At 35.8% G+C, this 24,163-nt stretch overlaps 1 protein-coding gene across 5 annotated transcripts in view; it reads left to right on the top strand.

The window, feature by feature from the left end:
- LOC113237569 (E3 ubiquitin-protein ligase HECW2) overlaps positions 1-24,163 on the top strand; it is a 159,773-nt gene that overhangs the window by 48,115 nt on the left and 87,495 nt on the right. For 4 of the 5 annotated variants that reach the window (XM_026474129.1, XM_026474128.1, XM_026474131.1 and 1 more), the window contains exons 7-9: positions 445-570; positions 3,617-3,709; positions 4,656-4,816. In XM_026474129.1, coding sequence (XP_026329914.1) covers positions 445-570; positions 3,617-3,709; positions 4,656-4,816 — 380 coding nt within the window. The remainder of the gene's footprint in view (positions 1-444; positions 571-3,616; positions 3,710-4,655; positions 4,817-24,163) is intronic. The other variant, XM_026474132.1, reaches the window with a different exon arrangement.

Genomic DNA, 24,163 nt, shown 5'->3' with positions numbered 1-24,163 from the left:
CGAACCGACGTCTTCTTGCATACCGTGCCAGACGCTATACCAACTAAACGAACCAACGGACCTCACGAATTTTTCTATGTGCTTGCGTCGTGTCTTTGTACTGGAGTAATTTCACAAAAAAGAATTGAATATCAATTCAATAAAAATTTAATTAATAAAACAGTTTTCTTGTAAAATTTCGTGGTAAGTTTGTTTTTTTTCTGTCGTGATTTTTTTTAAGAATCGTGTTTTCACACTGTACAGTAATCTGTGTATACCCTCAATATTACTGCATATTGTTTCCAAAGCGATCGATTCAATACTCACAGTTATGCGGAATCAAGCAAAGCCATTGCGGTTGTATAAGACTCTTAATAGTAAAAATAAATATTGTAAATTAGTCACCAGTATCAATAGGTTCAAAAGTAGTTGGAACGTGTCTGAATAAGGTTTAAAATGGTACAGCGTTTCTTCGTGGACCACGTGATGCGACGAACGACGTTCATCGACCCTCGGCTGCCGCGCGCGCCGCAAGCAGGTCCCTTCTCGCCTCTACTGCCGCAACGCCGCAGGCCTATATTGATTGATCAGGTGGAAGATTGTTTCTAGAACTTTTGCTAATTGACTCGAATGCCGTGTAGTGTTAGAAGCTCAGTTGACGAACCGACCCACAAATCAAGCAACGATACGGTGCTAATAGATTTGCTCGGTTTTTTTTTTTTACTAAAAAATACTTACCGATTGTCTGATTCTTACACTTCTTCTCGATTTTGTCGGATCACACAACACATGTTGATCAGCAAAGATGACGATGATGATGGTCTGTTGTTGCGTTTAATCACACATGTCGATCGTCAAAAAATCGCGCAAGTCTGTAGTCAGCGATAAAACATATTCGGTTATGAAACATTTTGTCATTCAAAAGTTGATACTTGTCAGTGACATCAGTGTTGTCACAGAAGAAAATTCGTTAAGTGTCCGTTCGAAATCAGGGTATTAAAATTCATCGTAAACCAAAATTTGTTCTACTACTGTATGCTTGATCATTTCCTATGTGCAACAATCGCGAAAACCTAAGAACTCGCTACTAAGTTTATTATCTCTAAAATATTAACCGAATCACTTGAATCCAAGGTCACGAAATTAATTTTAAAAAAAAAGCAGTAATAATATTTTTTTGCCATAATAAAAATACAACATGCGTAGTATAGGGAAGTATAAAAAGCATCAATAGGGCTAAAGAAGGTGCGACGTACTATATTCTAGCATAGCAACCTCGCGCATGTCGCGCCCTGTCGTGCTAGTCCCACATATCAGGCATATACAAAAATAGCGAGATTTTGTAATTACGATTTTTACCCAAATTAATTTTTAATTTAAATAATAATAAAAGTGAGTTTCTTAATTATTTGTTACCTGTATAAGCTGATGGCCCTATAGCCAATGCTCAACATAAATAATACATATAACAGCTGGTATTTAAAAAAGGAAAACTGTACTATAAATACCAGATAAATTATATTATATTAAGTAACTCGTGGCAACTATAACTGGTCGTTGCCTTGATTTGTTAGTAATTTTTAATTTGTTTCAATTTTATTTCTAGGGTTCGAAAGTGCATGCGTTATACATTACAAGCATTCCCGTCAATTAGCAATCGCCGTTAATATCTTGACTGTATTGAACAAGAGGCGAGTGCGAAATGCGTTTTGTTTATGAACGTATTACGCCCACTCGATTTGCTGTCAATCGTGATCAAGATCCGTCTTGTTTTTGGAGTTGTGCTGTTTTATGTTGCTCTATTTGTTGGCCTTGTCTTTTGCTGTTTGAGTTTGGTTTGAAGCTTGATCTTGTGTGTGAATATGTGCTTGTGGTGGCAAAATTTGAAAGGTAACTCCGTTTCAGTCCATTTTCTTTATTACGCTTGTATAGGTCGCGGCAAAAGTCAATCACTCACTCAAGTGAGGTACTATCGAGCGCTAAGTCGTATTTGCACTTTTCTTGTACCTCTCTATGAGTGTAAGGCTGCGGTTCCACCAGAGATGTGCGGGGTATCCATGCGGTGTGTGAGAAAAAAATCCACTTTATTTCATTTTCTTAGCCTCGCTTAGTTAAGTAATTGTTTTGGTCGATTTTCCCTCGCACACCACATAGCTACCTCACACACCTCTGGTGGAATCGCAGCCTTAATGCCTATAGTTGCGTAAAATATTGACATAGCAAATTTTTCATAGAAATAATTTATTCCTTGTCCACACTACACATACATTTTATAATAATAATAGGAGCCTGTCGGAGAGTAACTGAGCTGGACGGTAACCTATCACAAATCGAAAATTTTAAGTCCGAAATAAAGTTTGAATTTTCATTACACCGAAAACCGAATTATAACGAAACAGTTGTTCTTTCGGGATATGTTGAATGTTTATCGCAAATGCACGATTCGGTTTGGTTGGATTAGGTTAAGTTAGGTTTAAAAGAAAAAAACATTTTCCTCTCAAAATTACTTCCGAGGTCATGAAATTTCGACCAAACGTTATTTCTGGAAAATGTCGTTTCGGAATACTGATAGATAACAGAGCTGGACCTACCGGCAACCCTTGGATACAAAATTTAAAAGGCATCGAAAATCATACGACATTAATCGTACTTCCGTCACCTTAGCATACAATAGTTAGGTAGTGTGTTGCCACTACACCCCGCACTACATCCATCATCAGAATCATCACCCATTAAGCTGTAACGCAGAATTCAATTATAACAATAACATAAAGATCATACAAGAAAATATTTTCTATACACACTGACAGGCCAGTGCTGTATTAGCATGAACGTATCTTCAAAATGCCAATGCTTTGGCAGTGCTGGCATGCTCGTGGTACAGGCGCCAATCACTGTATCAATGTAAACGAGCCGTCATGGTAGAGGTACAGTGTCAAGTTTCACATGTAAAATTTAAATTCAACTTTATGCTGCTTATGATACGAGCGATCCAGACTCCAAAGCTTGTTGTGCACTTCATTCATCTACTTGTTTGCCGCGACTTATACTTATGGTTTTCATCATTGATTTTATGCACGTCACATCTTGGGAAAGCTCGTCTTTATTTTTCGTACCTTCATCCATAAGTGTATTGTAAAAATTGCCTAAGTATCTGTGTAATGGATCTTATTTTTGTTTTGTCTATGGTTCTTGTAGTTTTATTTTTTTCCTGTCTGATCTTTTCAATGTTTTGTTTCAGTAATGTTTATTTATTTACTCTTATAAGTATTATAAATAGAATAATTTTATACATATCATATCGATGTCTTACTTTCTCAAAACTCGTATCTTTGAACAGTTATTATTCACGAGATGGCAAAACTTTCTATTTATTTTTAATTTCTCATCAAGGGTGTTAATTTGGTAATAAAAAAAGAATAGGTAAAAGCTAGTGTGTGAATCGGCCTGCAAAATTTGTATATACAATCCATTTTCTTCATTCCAGTAACTCTATGCTTTAAGATACGAGTTTGAGAAAGTAGGCGACGATATTTTTTTCTTTACTTCAATTACTGCCAAGCTGCATTGTAATTTTTGAAATGAAATAAAATCACTTTTAATTAAAATTACAACAGATTCATGTTTGTGTGCGCAGGCGCCGACGCCGCCGCCGCGACCGCCGTTGACGACTCTTGATACGCACATACAAGACTCACAACCTGAAATACCTGTTGCATACAATGACAAGGTTTGTACAATTTATAGCATCGTGTAGTGTAGGTATAAAGGAGTTCGGTGATGATTAAAACTTTTCTATTATTTTTAAACCTACTCTCCATTTTAATACTACTAAGTAAAAAATGAAGAGAATTGTGTAAATAGACTTAATATATAATAAAATCAGTTTCTAAAGCTCTCTCTCTCTGATGCCTCGAATTGCAAAACGTGTTACATAATTCGCACCTTTAATACAATAGTGTAATAACTCAAAAAGTGTATTTTCTCGAAATCACCGAAAAACGAATTACTCGCTTCCCGTGAAAGATCTGTGTAAATTTATGTATAGGTAATTTCCTACTTGCCTACATATTTAAAAATAAAATTAAAAAAAGATAAAAGATAATTTCATATTTTTCAATAAGAACTATTTGGCTAGAACTAGCTCACATAAAGTGTTCATTTTGAGTTAAGTAGTTTAGTAGATATCTTTTAGTAGTTTTTTACAATATTCTAACGACGACGGTTTAATTGACGTACACGTCAATATAATCAAATTTTACGTTCAACAATGGTATAATCTTGAATTTCACATATTTTCAGTTATGACACTATTGTAATAGCAGTACGATATCATTACATTTCGCAGTTCAAACTCTGTAGACTCCGATCATGAAGATGGAGATTGCCGAAGAGCAATTTGAGAGTCGCATTTTTTTTCAACCTCAACCTCCCGCTGGGCTCAGGTATCTTCTCCGGAGAGGGTTTTGGTCGTAGTCCACCACGCTGCACTGATGCGGGTAGGGTACTTCACACGAGTTCCGAGGGTGTTTCATTAAGATGTTTTCGTTCACAGAAAAGCTCATGGTAAATTTCTAATTAAATTTCGCACATAAATCCGAAAAACTTTTTTTTTTGTGTTCATTGTCTTCATATGTTAACTAAAGTCATGTGTAACCCCTACATTTTTCTTGCAGGTAGTGGCATTCCTCCGCCAGCCGAACATAATGTCGATTCTGCGCGAGCGCGGCGGCGGTTGCGGCGGTGCGCTGCGGGACAAGGTCAACGCGGTCCGGGTGGAAGGTAGTGCCGCCTTGGCGAGGTACCAAAACGACGTGCAGCTAACTTGTCTACTCAGGTTAGTTATTTTGTAGATTGCATTTGTAATTTTGCTTAGCATATTCTGAATTCATCAGCCATCTGGAGTAAATACGTCTAAAGGGCAACGGAAAATTCTCAAGTGTAAGAAAACTTATGCCAATTTTACAATAAGATTCCGGAGCATCTATAAAGATTTATATTTGCTAATTTTAAAACTTACATTTGAAGTATTTTAATTGAAACGTCATATCACAAAATTGAAAAGTATGTGTTAAAAAAAGATGTATGGAAGGACAACATGAGTCTAGATTCCACACAATTATAATTCAAAGTGTATTCCATAGCATTTAAGTAGAGTTTCTTGCTCGTTCTTCACAGGGAGGTCAGGCGTAGTGAACGAGCAGTAGTTAAAAAAAACGTTTTTAAGTGTAAAAATTTTACCTATGGAATAAATGATTATTTGACTTTGACCATGTTCGACGTTTTAAAACTAGTTTAACAGCGCCATCTGTTGGAAACATGTTGAAGTAACGCACGTGGTTGTGTTTGTTATTGTTATAGTTAACAATAGAAAATTGTAGATGGCGTTACTAATACATTTGGTCTCCTTGTTATTTTGATTTAAAATTTTACGGACGGAACGAACAAGTCATGTGCCTCGCAATAAGCAATACGCTTTGTATAACAATTGCAGTGCCACTCGGAGCTTTAAATCGCAAAGACCTAAGAGGCACTGCCACTGCACCCGTCACCCTGCAATATGAACTTGACCAAAGTGTCTTTGCCTATTGTTTTCGTGTTGTTATAATTTCATTAAAAAAAAAATTTAACAAATATTCTGTTCTTACATAAACGCGACCGACCCCGTTCTGTAACGAAAATGTCTAATATTAAGGCAATATTTCTTCTCTCGGAGACTCATGCAAGTATAACATTATACTCAATTTACATTGCCGCGGAATGGAATGGAAGCAAAATTTTGTAACGAAATTGTACATAGCATTTGTAAGTCAATGTGCATAGCTTAATAAACTTTTTCTCAATTGTGTATCGTAGAAATTACATATGACCTAGAAAAATAAATTGAGCCTTAGATGAAGAATATTTGGGTAATTTTCAGATTAGTTTTCTCTACCTAATTTCGGTGGCAATTTTTATTATTAAATTATTCTAGAATATTATTATGGGTGTAATTTAATTTACGAGTATAGTAACCTGAAATATCATTTAATATTTCACGATAATAGGATCTTGATTTGTTACCCCTGCCTGCTATTTATGAGGCCAGCATTTTTGTAAAAAATAATTTACATTTGTTAACTAAAAATATTGAGACAACTTCGAAATTATTTTAAATTATTTTCAGTACCTGTGACTATTATTATTAATATGCATATTATTAATGTAATACTGATTAAATAATTTAATTAGACCATGTCACGACCAATTTTTTGCTTGCCTATCTTATATTTGGCGAAACATGTTCGTACTCACTATATTACTTTGTTATCTTGACCACGATGTTTATGTACCTATACATATAAAATTGCCACTGAAATTAGGTAGAGAAAACTAACCTGAAATAATCCATTTCAAAGACATAAAGAACTCAAGTTATACAATATACTCCTAATAAATATACAAATTAGTTTCAAGTAATTTCCCAAATACCAAAATAAATACCGACCTACTTGCAACTAATAATTTTATCCAAAACCAGTAATCATGCGACCTGTATAACGATACTTGTGAATTAAATCACTATTTGTGCTTTACAATTTGCCAATGCAGTAATGTACGTAACAGATAGCACAATGGACTGGTTCCAGTAATTACTAGTAATTTCGGTTGGAGGTAGTGTTCACTGTATTTCTTTCGAATGGATTTTGGGCCATTACCTACCAAAACGGTGCATGGACATATTTCGAGGAACACTAAAAAGGTTGATTTATGATAACGACGTTCATGTAAATCGCGGGCCACATATATCAGAAAATTTAATCGAAATCAACAGACGATTGAACTACTCGTAATCCTTTTTTCAAATTAGTGCCTTGTTTTGACGTCTCCGTGCTGCTTAGTCGAAAAACGATATGTATACCACCAAACCTTCAACGATACCTTAAAAATGTTTAAAACAAAACTGTTGACAATACTTTGAAGCCACATCTTAATTTGTGATTCCGCATTTGTTAGGTCTGTACGTGTTTTAAAGTTTTCATATTTATTTTAGTTTTGTTTAAAAAAAGGGACGATCTTTTGTTTCGTTTTCATATATTTTATAATATTTTTTCTTCTTCAGTTTAGCTAAGCCCATTTACTTCTGTACATAGTTGTGTGTACCAGTAATAGGTATATCTATAAGAACAATTCCTCTTACCATAAACTTTTTGTACCAAACTATGTTTATGCTGTTGGTACACTTTTCTAAATAAATGAATAATAATCCTGTCTCCCACTATGATAGGCAGAGACGTTTGTTATGCCCTCGGTTTCATTTGCCTCAGTTTTGTTTGCATCCGATTCAAATAAATTCTACATCAATATGTCATGTTAGAAACGAGTTCATTTGAATCAAGTACTGTTGACAGCTAAAATGTTTAGAACTTATTAATGTATGTCTGTATGATACAATTATTTCTTAATTATTGGTTGTTAAAAAGCTTATATTGGTAAGAACATTAAAGAATACGTAAAGTAAAATTGAATTGTTACGGTGCTTAAATCTCCTAGCTTACTATGTTCGATTTTTATGTAAATATAGACAATGCTTAGAAATTCGTCGAAAAAAAAACTCGTCACGCTTATAACTGCGGTTATGGTGCCTGCGTATGCGCAGCCTACTTACTATCCTACATACTATTAGATTCGCATTTAGCGGCGATTAGACCTCATTACTATACAATAATGAGACTAAGTTACGCGTTTTCACTTAGCCCATGTTTTTACTCCATTAAAACCTTGTTAATGGGGGCCGCCACGCTTATGTGTTTGTGTATTATGTTTGTTAACGTAATTCCATAACTTGACTACTTAACCGAATTTAATTTGCTCGTGTAAATCATAGAGAGCTAAAGTCTGATCAATCATATTTTGAAGTTCGCCATGTTGGTTTTTTTGAAATAATTCTAACATCTATTAATAACATGAATAATAATGTCAATATTAAATTCCTAGGTCCCCATTTCGGGGTCTAAAACTACCCGTTTATAATTTAAAATATTTGATATTCTAGCATCCAATTTTTTTATGATTATCAAGTCTAGTGGTCAAGTCTAGTGGTTTTTTGTTATGCAAGGCTGTGAAGTTGTTGTTTGACACGAGTGCTTGTATTGAAACCTGAGTAAAAGAAGAAAGATGAAGAAGCTAAGATTCAAAAATAGATTTCCTGACCGTAGCGAAGATTTCAAGGCACGAGACGCAAAACAACTTGTTGCCGAGCGCAACACACAACTTTTCACCTCACTTTACCGAGGAAAATGATAAATGAAAGAAAAACTGTTGACCTGTTTTTTAATTAAAAGAAAAATTTTATCATCGAATGCGTTCTGAATTTACACCTCTTCAAGTTTTGTTCTTGCTTGTTCTTTTATTTTATGTGATTATTGAAATTATTTTAGTCCTTCGACGAATTAAAATACTTTAATAAACATAATTAGTTATCATTGGCAATTTAATGTCAACAATAATAAGAATAAAATATACCAACGGATTTATATTACATAAATGTAAGTTATGTACAACAAATCGGGTAGTTGAATGTGCCATTATCTTTTTTTTTCATCGAAAGAAAAAGTTCGGTGCACCACAGTCCATCGTCAAGTTCGAATTTCAAAAATCTTTTCCACGCTTCCAAAAAACGTTTTTGCGCGCAAATTTCTTCTAATGAAAAAGTTATTTAATGCTCGTTTAGAACCAGCTCAAATTGTGAAATGAAAAGTATCAATTTGGTTATAATATTTGTACAAAAACACGAACATCTGTTCGCCAAAATGTGTTCGACCTCCTCATATTATTGTCCTTGGCCTGTTTTTTAGGCAGCTGCTTAAAGAAAAAATATGTGGTTTCTTTTTTTTATAAGGCCCTCATACATTGTAGTTCGTAAAAATATACAAACTAACTGCTTAAGATAATGTACACGGCTTGCACCGTTGCGTGGAATGAGGTGACGTATACAAATAATTTTAAATGCTCCCACACAGTTTTGCTCAAAGTAATGCGAATTGGAGATTTTGAAAATGGTTTCTACCGTTAATAACAACTTTTAAACAGAAAACCACGTGCTGCTCAATCGTCCGAAAGCTATGGCTACTACACCACAAAGAAACTAAAAGAATATACCTCTTGTTTAAGCGTGTTCAAAAAATGAAAAGGTTCTTAATTCGCATTGACTTACAAATAAAACTAAAGCGGAGTGTCGCGCTCTGTATACGATTTTAGCGCCTTACAAGTGCGGACACTTTTTAGCGCGGACCCGACGTCCATATAATTGTAAGTCAATGTTAATTCGACTGTATTTTTTTGCGTGTGTATATTACGCGATTACTTCGACATTCGACCCGTCATGGAAGAATGGCATAAGTGGAGTTACGTCAAAAATGTTTATTGCTCCATTAGGTACAGAAAAATATAACAAGACTTGGAGAGGATGTGGATTATATTTTTCGGTATCTAATGGAGCAATTAACATTTTTGACGTAACTCCACTTATGCCATTGTTCCATCAGGGGTGCGATGTGTAGACCGATTTGAATGATTTTTTTTTTGTTGGAAAGTGTACCCTAGCAGTAGCCCCATTCAAATTTGAAGAAAATATTTTACCTCTAAGGGTGGCATATTAAGGGACGATTCCGGTATATTAAATTTAACCGATTTTAATAAAATTTTTACACGCAAGTGTAATCCTACATGTACTTCTCACGTGAGTTTGGTTGTTATTTGTGGTTGTCTACGTGTGTGTCCAAGGCATCTGCGATACAGGGTTGCGAGGCTATGAGCGAGTGAAAAAAAAGAAAAATGGCAGACATCAAACAGCAGCTATCTTGTGTTTGAGCTCATATGATTAGTTTTCTTGAAGACTCCAACTTTTCTCATCAATTGACATAGCGAATTTTTTTTTTAAATAAAATTATTTTAATAATCTGTGACATTCTACACCAGACGTATTAATACATATATACACGCAAAATAGGCGCCTTGACGTCGAGTTGCGGACACCAGCCCGTTACACCAAGTACCAAGTAATACATATATCTCAAAGAAACTGTTGTAATAATCTATGATTTCCCAAAATGATTCGTGTTATACGTTTCTTTGTGTGTTATAAAAAATTAAACAATGTTTGCACTATAATCACGACTTTTATGTTTTTTAAAATCGTTATTTTATTGCATAAAGAAACGTTTCTTTGTAAACAAGTGCAAGCCTTAAGGTTAAGTTCGCTATAAAAAGTGTAATTGCTTTTTGAAAATGATGTATGTTTACGGTACGCTGACTTGGTAAAGATAAACTATCGTAGGCACTAAACTTATTGAATTTTTTAACCGACTTTAAAAAAGGAGGAAGTTCTCAATTCGATTGTATGTTTTTTTTTGTATGTATGTTACGCAATAACTCGGCATTTGAGAACCGATTTTGATGATCCTATTTTTTTGTTGGAAAGAGGGTACCTCAGGAATGGTCTCGTTTAAATTGGAACAAAATGTTCCACCACTAAGGGTGGGAAACTTGGGGATGATTGACTTTTGAGGGTCGGTTTTTTTGTACTGAGATTATGTTATTATTGTTAAAAAATCCGCTTGTTCTAACACTAGACATTGTACACTTCTAATCAACTTGTTTTAAACTTCGAGAAAAATGTCGATTTCAATTGGTCAATTAAAAGGTATTTTTAACCGACTTCAAAAAAGGAAGAGGCTACGGGTATGTTACGCAATTACTCCGGCATTTGCGAACCGATTTTGATGATCCTATTTTTTTGTTGGAAAGAGGGTGTCTCAACAATGGTCCCATTTAAATTTGAAGAAAATATTCCACCTCTAAGGGTGGCAAACTAGGGTATGATTCCGGTCTCGCGCACTTTACGGTAACCAATTTCAATAAAACTTGGCAAATAGATGTAATTCTACAAAGTTTTAAGGTTTTTTTTAATAATATTTCAACAATTATTCTTTTTTATTTTAATTTGTTAGCCTTAGAATACCTTGTGTCATACAATATTACTTGTTATGTGTATAACACATGTGCCTCCGTGTCCGAACGGTTACCATGCTGGTTTGCCTCACAGAGGTCCCCGAGTTGATAAATAGATGTAATTTCAAAAATTTATAATTATTAGACTTTGATAATGTGTGTTGTGGTATTCAGGAAAAAAAAATTGATTACTAAGAGCCGGCAGAGGAGTTCCTGTACCAAAGTTTCTTTTTATGATACTGAGTGACGGAACGAACAAGTCGTGCGCCTGGTGGTAAGCGACACGCCTGTCCATTACAGTAGCAGTGTCATTCAAAGCTTTAAAGCACAAAGATCTGAGGGACACTGCCACTGCGCCCGTCACCCTGAGCCATAAGTTGTAAATAATATAGAATAACGGTTTTCAAAATTTTATAATTGTTTTCTAGGCCCTCGTTGCTTTTAAGCCCGCCTTAGATCTTAGGGACAAGGAGGTGGCTGAAAAACAGCGCTGTCTGCGACAACAACGGTTTCAGGCGTTTTCAGGTGTTTATGTTTTGGCTTAACATGCTATTTATGTCAAAAAGTGTCATTGTAGCAATAAAGGGTATTTGTATTTGTAAAAAAAGTCCCATGTGCCTGTAATTTCACCAGCACTCTTACCCTTCAAAACCGGAACACAGTAATGCTGACATTACTGCTTGGCGGCAGGAATAGGTAAGGTGGCAGTACTTCCCTGGACGAACTCTTTTCTTCTGCTATTAAAATAATAATCAAATACTAAATATTACAAAGTGTGAATATATCAATTAATATTATATTTTACATAATCATGTTCGAACTAACGCACAAGTATGACTACATTAAAGTTTTTATTGTTCACACCATATTATAGTAACAACGTGGAAATATTTTTAATACTATGTTGTTGTTGTTTAACAAACATAAGAGGCTAAAATCGAATTGTCAATATTTCACTTACTAGGCACTGCTATATTACGAACGAATTCGAATATTTACATAACATTAAATCATATACTGAACATGTGCATATAAATAAGATAAAAAAATTACATCATTGGACACGCTGCCCAGGAAGCAGGCTTTTCCTTTTTATATAGCTTCTTTGTATATTGGCGGAAGTAGCTGTCAGACTTCTGGTTATTTTCAACGAAACAACCTGAAAACTGACTCGCGATGTGTTGGAAGGTCCCAGAATTTCCACCGCAAAGAGCAGAAACTAGCACGTCTTTGCGATCGTTTTAATACTGAAAATTGTACTTTAACATCACTTAACTGGGTTGTAGTTCCTACGCGGACCCAATGCGGCATTGCTTTGCAGATGTCCTCACATTGCTCGGATTCGAACCCACGACTGCTGCTGCTTAAGTCTAGGCTTTTGGCTACCGCGCCTTTATAGAGTCAAGAATATATAAATATTCAAGTAAATACACCTTGCATCTATTTCAGTTGATACAAATCGCACCCCTCATGAAAGAATGGCATAACTCCACTTAGCTCTTATTGCTCCATTAGACACAGAAAAATCTAACCCCACATCCTCTCCAACTCTCGTAACTAGTTACAATGGTAGTTATTAGGTGTATAATGTAGGCGAATAATGGTTATTTTGAAAAAAGAAATGACACGAATCGCATCAATTGGCAAACTTATAACACGAGCAAGAATTCAACGAAGAAAAAGAAAAGATTCATCGTCTGATTTTTACGCGAATGCAAGTATGATCAGGTTTGAACTAACGACACTCTATGAATGCAGTGAAGCTTGTTTGTTCGCTTTGAATAAAGTAGATACTAAAAAAAAAGAATTAGAGGCGATGATAAAAATAGGCATAGTTACATTGACTTACAATTATATGGACGTCGGGTCCGCGCTAAAAAGTGTCCGAACTTATAGGGCGTTAAAATCGTATACAGAGCGTCATTCACGCTCTAGTCTTCGTTTGTTCGACTGACAGCGAAGCAAGCAAATTTAGACAGTACTGCGATGACATTACAATTTAAATTCAACGTTTTAGCTTTTTCATATTCCTTTGCATGTCACTACGTTTAAATAGGTTGACTTGGGACATTTTTTTCGTGATTTTTGTATTAGACCCGTCGTCCATTTATTTGTAAGTCAATGCATAGCTATTACTATGGAAATTATCCACTTTTAAAATCTATAATATTGTTTTTTTATTTTAATTCATAGAGCTAATTAAATCTTGAGACGTGTTATGATTTTGTGATACCGATACTTATGTGAGTGAATGAAGCCCGTGGTAGGTTTGAAAAGCCAGACTCTTACCTGTTGAACAAGAAAACTATTTTTACTGTTGTAATATAATTTTTTTAAAATTAATCTTGAAGATCTTAACTTAACTTGAAAGTTCTTAATCTTAAAGTTCTTAATCTTAAAGTTCTTAAATTAATCTTCAAGTAATTAAATTAATATTAAAGTTCTTAAATTAATCTTAAACATTGTTGTGTGTATTTATGTGTAAGTGGTGTGTATATGAGAGTGCAATGTTTGTGTTATATGTACAGGGTCAAGAGCACTTTAAGCTTGACACTTGAGACTTAAATCCAACTCTATGTCGCTTATGATAAAAAGTACAAACTGTCAAACATGATGTGCTCTTGACTGTACGTGTAAGAGCAATCTGTGAAGACCAACGAAAAATTTAATAAATTCTTCTATATGTCATTGTATTTCCATATAAAGGCATAAAGCATTTATGCACTTTTGTTTAGTTTTTGATCATTACCGGTTAACGCAACATACGTACTTTAGTGTAGCTTTACGTATGCGTATGTGAACGTTGGTAAACTCACACTAACTACACCTGCGTTATCTATACAACATTATGGCCTATAGTGTGATTGAAAACTAGTGCATATTTTGCGATCACTACTCATCGAAAATAGACAATTCGAAAAAAAACTATTGTCATATTTTGAGATGCCATCTGTTGACGTAATATTGAACTATGTGGTTATGAGCTGTCACAAAATCAAAGATAGCCTGAATGCAGTAAGACCTCTATTTCTACATCATCACACATTAACGTTCGTTAGTTATAAATTTAACACCTTTTTTAAAACGCAAAAAGTTTTAAAGAACAAACACATACCAAAGATAACTACATCTAGATCTAAATGATTAGATACCGTATCATTGTCCATATTCCGCGTATTTATTAAGATGCGACTCGCGTTGCGTTCCCGCTACGTCGCCGCCCATAACAATAACTAACGCCCTAACTGTTTGTTTGTTGCTGTTACAACGTGCGACGTCCTTAATGCCCTTTTATAAAGTCTGTGCCGCTATTTGTAATGTGAATATGTAGAGGATTTTGTGTAAATTGAATGTGACGGAACTTGCAAGCTTTCATACTAATGTTCTGTGAACTGCGAGATTTTTAAAGCGCAGGCCACACCGAGAACGAAGCTAAGCTACCCTCGCTTAGCTCACGTAGTTGCATGCAAAGTTAAGCTAAGAAAATACGTAGTAAGTAGTGGCGTGCTATACTTTGTATTCGATGGGCCGGAGGGTGACATATTTTACATAGCTTAACGGGCTCGTTGGGGTAGTTCAGTTAGCTCCGTTAGCTTAGTTCGCGGTGTGAACCGAAGTACGTGAGGCGCACTACAAGTTTCCGGAATGAGTAAGAAAAAAATACTATATATGGTCAGAAATGAATAGATTTTTTCTCAAAATATTCTCCGTTAACGTTAATGCACTTTTTCGTACGAATGAACCAATTTTGAAAACGTTTATTTCGTCACCTGTTACTGTTACGCCCCTTCGTTGAATCTGAAAAACATGGCATTGCACCAAGTGAGGCGATCCGTTTTTTGAGCCTCAGTCAAATTGTGTGGGATCCACATAGAGCACAGCTTTTTCACACCCAAATGTTTGTGTAGTATTGATTGTATTTGACTCATGCCTATGCCTAAAGATGCCCGAATCTCATGGTATGTCACATGCCTGTCTGTTTTGATCATACGGCGCACAGCATCGATGTTTTTGTTGTTCACAGCAGTGGACGGGCGAACATCACGAAATACGTCACTGAGATTCACACGATCGCGTTTGAATTCTGCGAACCAGCTATAAATAGTCGTCTTGCATGGTGCTTCATCGCCAAAAGCCGTTTGAAGCCGAGCGAAACTCCGCTGAGCTGTTAAATTACACATCATACTGGGAAAATTTTCACGAGTTCAATCCATGGTGATGTAGACAAGCAATTTCTAAAATGACACCACAATGTAAAAACATGTGACAGTCAGATGAAACAAACTGTATTCTACAGCCAAAGAGTTCCATTTTCAAATGTTGTAATTATTTTTTTAATATTGTTTATGTAAGTGGCCAGTTCCGGAAACTTATAGTGCGCCCTATGTACGAATAGATGCTCCAGCTACATGATCTAAGCTAAGTTAAGATGACGCAAATCTGAAAGTACCTCCGAAAGCTGCTTTGCGGTGAGCAGGAACGATAGCCCGAACTTTGTGCTGGAAACAACTACATCGCGTATATATATGTTTTGTCAAACAAGCCAACATTTCGGGCTGTGTTCTTAATTTTACTTACACACAACAACTTGTCGCCGCCGCTTTGGTGACAAAACTCATGTCTACACCCATTAAGTTTCTTCACCAGACAGTATGACTTTGTAACACTAAGCTTTGAAGTCATAACTCATAAACGCATAGATAAAAACAAACATGAGATAAAACGCTCGTTAAGTAAAGCACTAATTGACAATCAAAAGTCTTCGCTATGCGTTTAATGACATGCTTACGCATGAGTACAACTTTAGGCTTGCGTTATTCGTTCTCTCTTTCAAACGTTGACGATGGATGCCGAGACAGAAAGAGAATGAACGTCGTCTCCAGATAGCTTTTGCGTTCTATTAGCAGATAGTTATAAATTGTGTTCATGGAATTTTAACGGACAAAGAAATACTTTTGTTGACAGCTAATCTACTGATTTATGTCTCGTTTCCTGGAATGTTGACATGACAGTAGGCACTTGTATTTCACCGTTTGATTACGTGTAGTATCCCACTAATTGCTCATTGTACTCAAAGGAAGAAGTATTTAAGGTACTATCGACGAATATGAGAAACCAACGGTCTGTTTTTTTTTTGTCCCTCCTTCCACCCTCTCGGCATTAATTATTCGGGGACCTTGAATATTATTTGTTTTCTTAGTATTCATGTACTTTTCTCTACTTTATTTATATTTTTACATTATATGCGTATTAAATCTTTCAAAGTATAAAAAATATAAAGTAACAAGTTATAATCTGTAAAATTGTAAAATTATCATAATTAAATTAAAATTGTAAATAAAGATTAAAATAGTAGATTGTACAATTAATAAATAAATGAAGATTAAAATAGTAGATTGTAAAATTAATAAATTAAAATAAATACGAATGAAAAACACGCAAGCCACTCGAATTCTGTTTTGACGCCAACTCATCATCATCTCGTCAATTGCTAGCGCTTCCTTTGCCCACTTCGTCCCTCCCGCACTATGCAGGGTTGTCATGGTGTAAAAGAAAAAAGACAAGAAATTGAAACCCACCTAGTGTATAGGAGTCACCACACTTAATAGCGCGGAATCAGGTTGCTTCCGCTCGAACCGCCAACGACAAACGTACAACGTGAAAGGTACCGATGTGAGCATTCATGACTATATGAATACTGCGAGATGAGCCGCTCGCCGTGTGCTCCTCCCAATTTTCGGTTTTTGACGAACGTGTTTGGGTTCGAAATGAGTGTTGCCAGATAAGTACAAATTTCTTACATTTTTCGTAACTTTTCATTATATCAAACATGGCGCATACAAAGAAATCACCCTATTACTGCTTAAAACTTGACTTTTCTTGAGCATACTTATGTTCTTTATTTTTAGGATGTTGGCGTATTCAATTGTAACATCGTTTCCATTTAAATGCTTTTATTAAAAAAATGAAAATGTAAATTTTGCAGTAAAAATGTAACTAACTTTCAAGTACCGAAATGTAATTTTCGACTCCAGGGCCCGGGCAACACTGGAGCAACGATACCAGTCAGTCGGAAAATGCCCTATTCCAAACTCGCTGCGAATAATACATTATGATATAATTCTTGATCAGTCGCGTCGATAAGTGTGGACGTAGCTTAATTGCTAATGTTATTTATTAGTCACTCGTTTATTCAAAAGCAATGCCAAATAGTATTCTGTTGAAATCTTATATCGTTGAAACGAAATCGTGAAAGCACCGACTAATGTAACAAATAATAACCGTATCCAAATTGCCAATGTAAACATCGATTTCCGAGCCATTCATTCGATTGTCAATGCTGTATCGATACTGTTTGCATACCCTTGTCTCAGTTTATACAGCTTGGTTACTTTGCGCAATGCAGTGGCCATTAGGTATTGTATTGTTTGTTATTCCAATGTGAACTACGGAACAGAGGATATGCATACTTACATTGTGTGTAAGCGTTAGCAACGCGGTCGTCGAAGCATGCAATTGTGATAAGTTTGGCGAGCAAAAAAATGTTATTTCGAAATTGTATCGATGATTATTATACACCATGTAACACGATTTTTGTTTCTGAGTTATAATATCTTTTTCTAATTGGTTCTAACATAATATGATAATATTTTATTTTTAATTAAATAATAATATTAAATTAAAAAATATGTAAATACCACTATGGCACAGGTACACTTTTCTGCATACTTGCTACTCCATTCAACAAAAACCAAAACTGTCAAACCAGAACCAAAACCTTTTTGAACATTCCATACATTATTGGCACTATGTATTATAATATAGAAGTTCCAATGATCGAAAGTGAACGATATATCATCATCAACAGCAGCCCGTAACCGTCCTCAAGCCTACGTACTATTTTCTTGTACGGTTTTAGGGTATTGTCTACCATGTTAACTTTACTCATATTTGGGAATTCACATATTTTTTATGAGCTTTGGAGCTGGCGGTAACCCAGTGGAGGATAGCTTACTTCCCAATGGAGTAGCACACATGGTTCTAGTTTCTTAGTTATGTACTTTTTAGTAGTTCTCCCTTTTGTTAACAGTAAAGGAACACATGTAATGAAACCCGATGACAATGGAAGAGTTTTAATTTTCTCCCGTGTTCAAATATCCTTTTAACCTTTGAAGCAAAACACACTAAATAGCGTATGATTCGAAAAAATCGATCTTCCGTCAAAAAATCCCAAAAACATTCCCTTACTCCAAAGTCACAGAGAAGTAGTTCTATAAAAAGGTGGTACGTTAAAATATATATGATAGTACGATATATTTATATTAACAGTAGTCTTTTAACCAAAGTTTGTCCATCTTCCATGTTGCAATGGACCTCTACAGTCAATATCGTCTGACGAAGATAATATTTGCCCGGTATATTATCGCCGAGATTACCATTGACTTGTAGTACGCGTACCCGCTCAGGGTTATCTCTCAAAGGACTGTATTGTTTTTGTCCTTCGAATGTTATCGGAGACTTAGTTGTGATTTAATGGCTTTGCTACTTGCCTGCGGGGGTACTTGCCTTGTGTATCTCGGGCGTCGTTACTATGAAACATAAAGAAGTACAGTAGGATATAGATGTCGATTTCGCTGAGATGAGTAGATTAGTCTTGAACTTTTAAGTGCTGTCCGGAAGTAGTATAATGCAAGACGCAGAACACGTAAGGCTTCAGGGAGAGTTGACGTCTTACCACTGCTCCGTCATTCACAAACGCTCACACAAGTCTTTCATTTATGAGCATTCGGCTCCGCACGATTGCATACGGCGTGCAACTTTATTTTCACCTCTCTAAGGGTCGTATTCTAGAACTTTACTCAATGCTCAAGTCAGGATTGCACTGGAAACACAAGCACTGGAAATACGACCCTAATGGCAGGGACTTGAGTATGATTTCGAGTGCTTTAAACCATACTCAAATCCTGCGTGTGCATGCTTAGGCTCCTTTTTCCTAGTAATGAGCGCCTGGTTTCATTAGTCTGATTTAGTAGGCTATTATGGTTTATGGCATAGGTGTTTTGGATTTTGTATGAGAGTGATGTATCTGTTACATAGTAACTATTAAGTAATCTGTGGTCTTATTATTATTTAATCAGGTTAATTGAACTCTGCGTATCGTCCCTTACGTGACTAAACGACATAACTTAATTTTTTTATGACAATGAATTGGTTTTGCTTCGAAAAAATAGTTTCATTTCCTTTGTGTAATAATCGCAAAAATCTAAAAACGCGTTTTTTATTTCAAAATTATAAGTTACATCCATTTGCACTATTATTATAGTAACAAAGTACTCATATCCGAGTCACATAATTTTTCTTATTATACCGCCGTTTCATTAGAAGAAAAAAAAAACCTATTAATATTTTTGTATCTCATTAATTAATTCTTGGAACGTTAACATTGTTGTATTTAAAAACATAACCGCGATTAATCTTTGTTGCATAATCAAATTCTTTAGCATGATTTAATTATGTTAAAACGTTTTGTGTTTCTACTGTGGAGGACACAGGCGATGGCAACCGAAGAATGGTTTTGTTGTTGACAATTAGACTATTCTACTTAGCATTAAGGTTGCCAGTTACACAAAAGCTTTTAATGTAAGTGACATTACAGGTATATTTTTGTCATTGTAAATTTTTAAGTGCAATAACTTATATTTCATTGATTCATTGTATAAAGACTTTGGATGATACTGCTGATTAAAATATAACAATTTTTTGGAATTAAATTTCGTATATTTGTTTTTTATTCAAACATACCTACATTTCGGTTCCTTTACAGGTTGAAGGTAACAGTTGATTAGTTTGAAAAAAAAAAAAAAAACAAATATATGCGATTTATAATCCGAAAAAAAAAAGTTTCTTCGCGAAAACCTACAATTTATTTTTAGCTTTTGTTTTCATTGTCTTCATTTAATGTAACTTGATTTTAAAGCGTTTTAAATCGAAAGAGATAAGCGGTGGTTTATGATAACATTAATAAATTCCATTTTAAGATGTAACTATGTAATCGTCACCTATCGACTACACAACCAGCTGTATCGTCGATGGATTAAGCTGATTCTGTCACTGCTAGACTTAAAGCTTCTCCAACAAAGGAGGATTAGTCGTGATAACGATGTAGGCAGATTGACTGATATTGTGATGTTACAGTCTAATTCGTTAATACTTAAGGTTCAATTTTTCGTCACTTTTCACAAAACAAAGGGAATTGAGGTCCTATTTATTATTTGTTTATTTCCAACTTACAACTATCAAGGCTAGCACGATAGGACGCGACGCGACTTCCGCGTGAGCGACATAAAACGTTTTAAACTGTTATACTCCCATAGAATAAAGATAAATTATCTCGCGATTCTATGTCACTCTCGTGCTAGTTGCGCTCTTTCGCCCTACTGGTTGTACTTAATGCGATAGTGTAGACAACAAGTCTTACTTAATGATATTCAACTTAAATAATACAAGCTTAATATAATAACTACTTAATTATTATGGTAAAATTGTTTTTATTATTATGGTAACACAGAACCCACAAACCCGCATTTAAGAATTCGTTCAATGAACAACAGAATATTTCCACGAAATTAGTGATACATGTTGATACACATTATTTAAATATGTCGCTCAATAAAATTGTAACTTTTTTGCAAAAAAAGACCTCAAATGTTTGTGAAATTATGTCTATTTGCCAAGTTTTATTTAAATCGGTTAACGCAAAGTGGGTGAAATCCTATAAAAAGTTAATCTTCTAATTTGTCGCCCTTAGAAGTGAAATATTTTTTTCAAATTTAAATGGGACCACTACTGGGGTGGGTACCCCAGCAGTGGTCCCATTCAAATTTGAAAATCTTACTAACAAAAAAAAAATCATCAAAATCGTTTCACAAATGTAATCGCGTAACATACATACAAACAAAAAACAGTCGAATTGAGAACCTCCTCCTTTATTTAGGTCGGTTAAAAATGAAAACCAACTTGAAATACCTATTTGCGCAATTAAACAGTTCTTCTCCGTAGCATGGCTACGCGTGATAGTCGAGACGCGCGTGATAAAATTGAAATAAGCGCGCGCTATTGGCTATCTAAATTAGATCAGCCCCCGTAGTATGGCTACGCAAGTTAGTCACGACGCGCGCGATAAAATTGGAATAAGCACGCGCTATTGGCTGTCTCAATCAGTTCTAATTTCGCGCGCGTCTCGTCTATCATGCGTAGCCATGCTACGAGGGCTGATTGAGACAGCCAATAGCGCGCGCTTATTTCAATTTTATCGCGCGCGTCGCGACTGACTATGCGTAGCATGCAAATAACGTACTGGCCCCATTTCTAGGGAATAACAACAATTTCTAATTAATTTTTTTGCCAATAAAATAAAGTTTTCAGCGCTTTCGCGTTCGTTAAGTTAACATTGCCCATCAGCCCACATTGTTTGCTCCAATTGCGCAGTGACCACTTTCGGAACAATTAAAATTAATTGCGAAGTGAAATCCCTCTTGCAGTTCACTTGTTTTCACTTACGAAGAACTAATTTGCATTATACTTAGATTAATTACTTTGCGGTTGTCAGTATTACTTGTCTACGTTATATACATTTTGACGAACCCTCATATTCTTCAGTAGCTATATTAGTTTCTTTACGTGGTCATTTGTCAGAATTACACACCTACCTTGATATGCATTGTACAAAGAAACCTTTTCCAGTGACTCTTCTTTAGACGTATGGCGCTTTTATTTACGTATCCGATTTGAATGAATGAAATTTTCCGTTATTATCGCTTAAATACTATTTATAGTTTTAAGGAGTATTTGTCCGTTGATCAATTTTCAAAAATAAATTATATGAGATCTCTTATATTTGAAGTACTGCTTACCTTGCCTATTTCTGCCGCCAAGCAGTAATGTTAGCATTATTGCGTTCCGGTTTAGAAGGGTAACGGTACTGGTGAACTTACTGGCATATGTGACTTGTCAACTTATGTCTCAGGATGACATATGTTGACAAGTCACAGTATGGTAAACGACAGGTGTATCGCTTACCATACTGCTTCTATGATCGAACGGTTGCCAATCTGGGCTGCGAGTTCAATTCCCGGGCCGGGAGAAATATTTGTATGGCCTACATTTATTTCCCTCGTGAGTTTGAGGTTGTCTATGTGTGTGTCCATCATGGCACCCGGGATATGAGTGTGTGCGTATTTATTCTACCTCCAGGTACACGACTTGTTCGTCCCGTCAGTTCTCTGTATAAAAATAGTTCTAATTAAAAGTGAGTGATGTCCTGGCGGCTATTGTAGCGATGACATTTGGTTGATTATAATTTTTTACGACGTAGCCCCATGCGCAGTATTCTGCGCCTTCTCGGAAGTCGCTCGTTTCATAATAACAGTCCAAATACAGCGGAATTTAGCTTACGAAATTAAAATCATGTTTTACATAAATGTGTACTGTTGTCAATGTTACGACAAAGGTAGACTTCTTGGTTTTAAACATCCGACGCAAAAGATCAGTTTATTTTTATTTTTTTATGACATCAAGTGCCGTGAGCTTTAAATTGCAAAGATCTGAGGGGCACTACCACTGCGCCTGTCACCCTGAGACATAAGTTGACAAATCCCATGTGCCTTTAATTCCACCAGAAACCTTACCCTTCAAAACCGGAACACAATAATGGTGACATTACTGCTTGGCGGCAGAAATAGGTAAGGTGGCAGTACTACCCTGGACGAACTCTTTAGCCTTTTTTAATTTTTTTTTTAATTGAAGCCTAATTTAGTCGGGATAATTTTTAGCTATGTTTGATGAACATCTATTCAGCTTGTTTAAAGATCATCAGCTCTTTTCCCAGTTAATGTAGGAATCTCAGAGTCGTATTCTAGAACTCTATTCAATGCTCAAGTCAGGATTGCACTGGCAACACAAGCATTGGAAATACGACCCTAATGGCAAGGACTTGAGTATCATTTTCAGTGCTCACTGCAATACTCATGTCCTGACTTGAGTATTGAGTAGAGTTCTGGAATACGACCCTCAGTCATGTAATGAATATTGTTCTTACATCCACACGCAAAATAGGTGCTTTGTCGTCGAGTTGCAGACACCAGCCCGTTGCACCAAGTACCAAGTACTTCCACTTGTCCCATCGACTTGAAATTTGATATACTGTGAAATCCTATGACGTTACTTACATTGTTTAGATATAGAACGTAGAGTACTGTCAGTCAGGTGCAACATGTTGGTTCGTAGGTTCGCTCCTTGTATGAAGGAAGTAAAAGGTAACGCTGGTTACAGCATATTGTCAATCTTTTTACACTGATAGCCTATGGGCTAAATACTCGCGGGGAGATTACAACGCTCTACGTATACAATATAATGCTTTTAGGATCTTGTTAGGGTTGCCACGTCTCTGTAGCGCCTCTGGCATGTACACCGAAACGCGAACAAAGGGTTTCCATGGCATCATGCGAAACAGATGCGCTTCGGTTCTAATGTGTGCCACAAAGCGCCTCTATGTCACCTTTTAAAATAAAATTAACACTGGTTTTTAAGAAATTGTTTGTTACTAACCATTATGGACCTAGTGTTTGAAATGAATCATCTTTATTATTATTCTTTGTTATTATTACAATATTATGGTAACCCACATTCTATGATGATGCCATAAAGACATTCTACAGACTACCCATTTCTTCAACGGGTAACAGTAAAGCTCCTTGTGAAAGAGTTCGTCCAGGGAATGACTGCCACCTTATCTATTTCTGCCGCTTACCCTAATGCTCACATTACAGTGTTTCCTTTTAAAACGGTAAGAGTGCTGGTGAAATTACCAGCACATGGGACTTGTCAACCTATGTCTCAGGATGATGGGTGCAAGATCTTTGCGATTTAAAGCTCTTGAGTGGCACTAAAACTGTTATGGATCGGCGTGTTGCTTACCACCAGATGCATGACTTGTTCGCACCGTCACTTAGGGTCGTATTCCAGAACTGTACTCAATGCTCAAGGATTTGAGCAGACTTGAGTATGATTTCAAGCACTGGAAATACGACCCTAATGGCAAGGACTTGAGTATAATTTTCAGTGCTCACTGCAATACTCAAGTCCTGACTTGAGCATTGAGTAGAGTTCTGGAATACTACCCTTAGTATTATAA

The sequence above is a fragment of the Hyposmocoma kahamanoa genome, unplaced genomic scaffold (genome assembly GCF_003589595.1).
Source record: "Hyposmocoma kahamanoa isolate Upper Pololo Valley unplaced genomic scaffold, ASM358959v1 93, whole genome shotgun sequence".
NCBI classification, from domain to species: Eukaryota; Metazoa; Arthropoda; class Insecta; order Lepidoptera; family Cosmopterigidae; genus Hyposmocoma; species Hyposmocoma kahamanoa.
The sequence above is the reverse complement of the archived record's forward strand: the minus strand, read 5'-3'. Positions and strand labels throughout refer to the sequence as shown.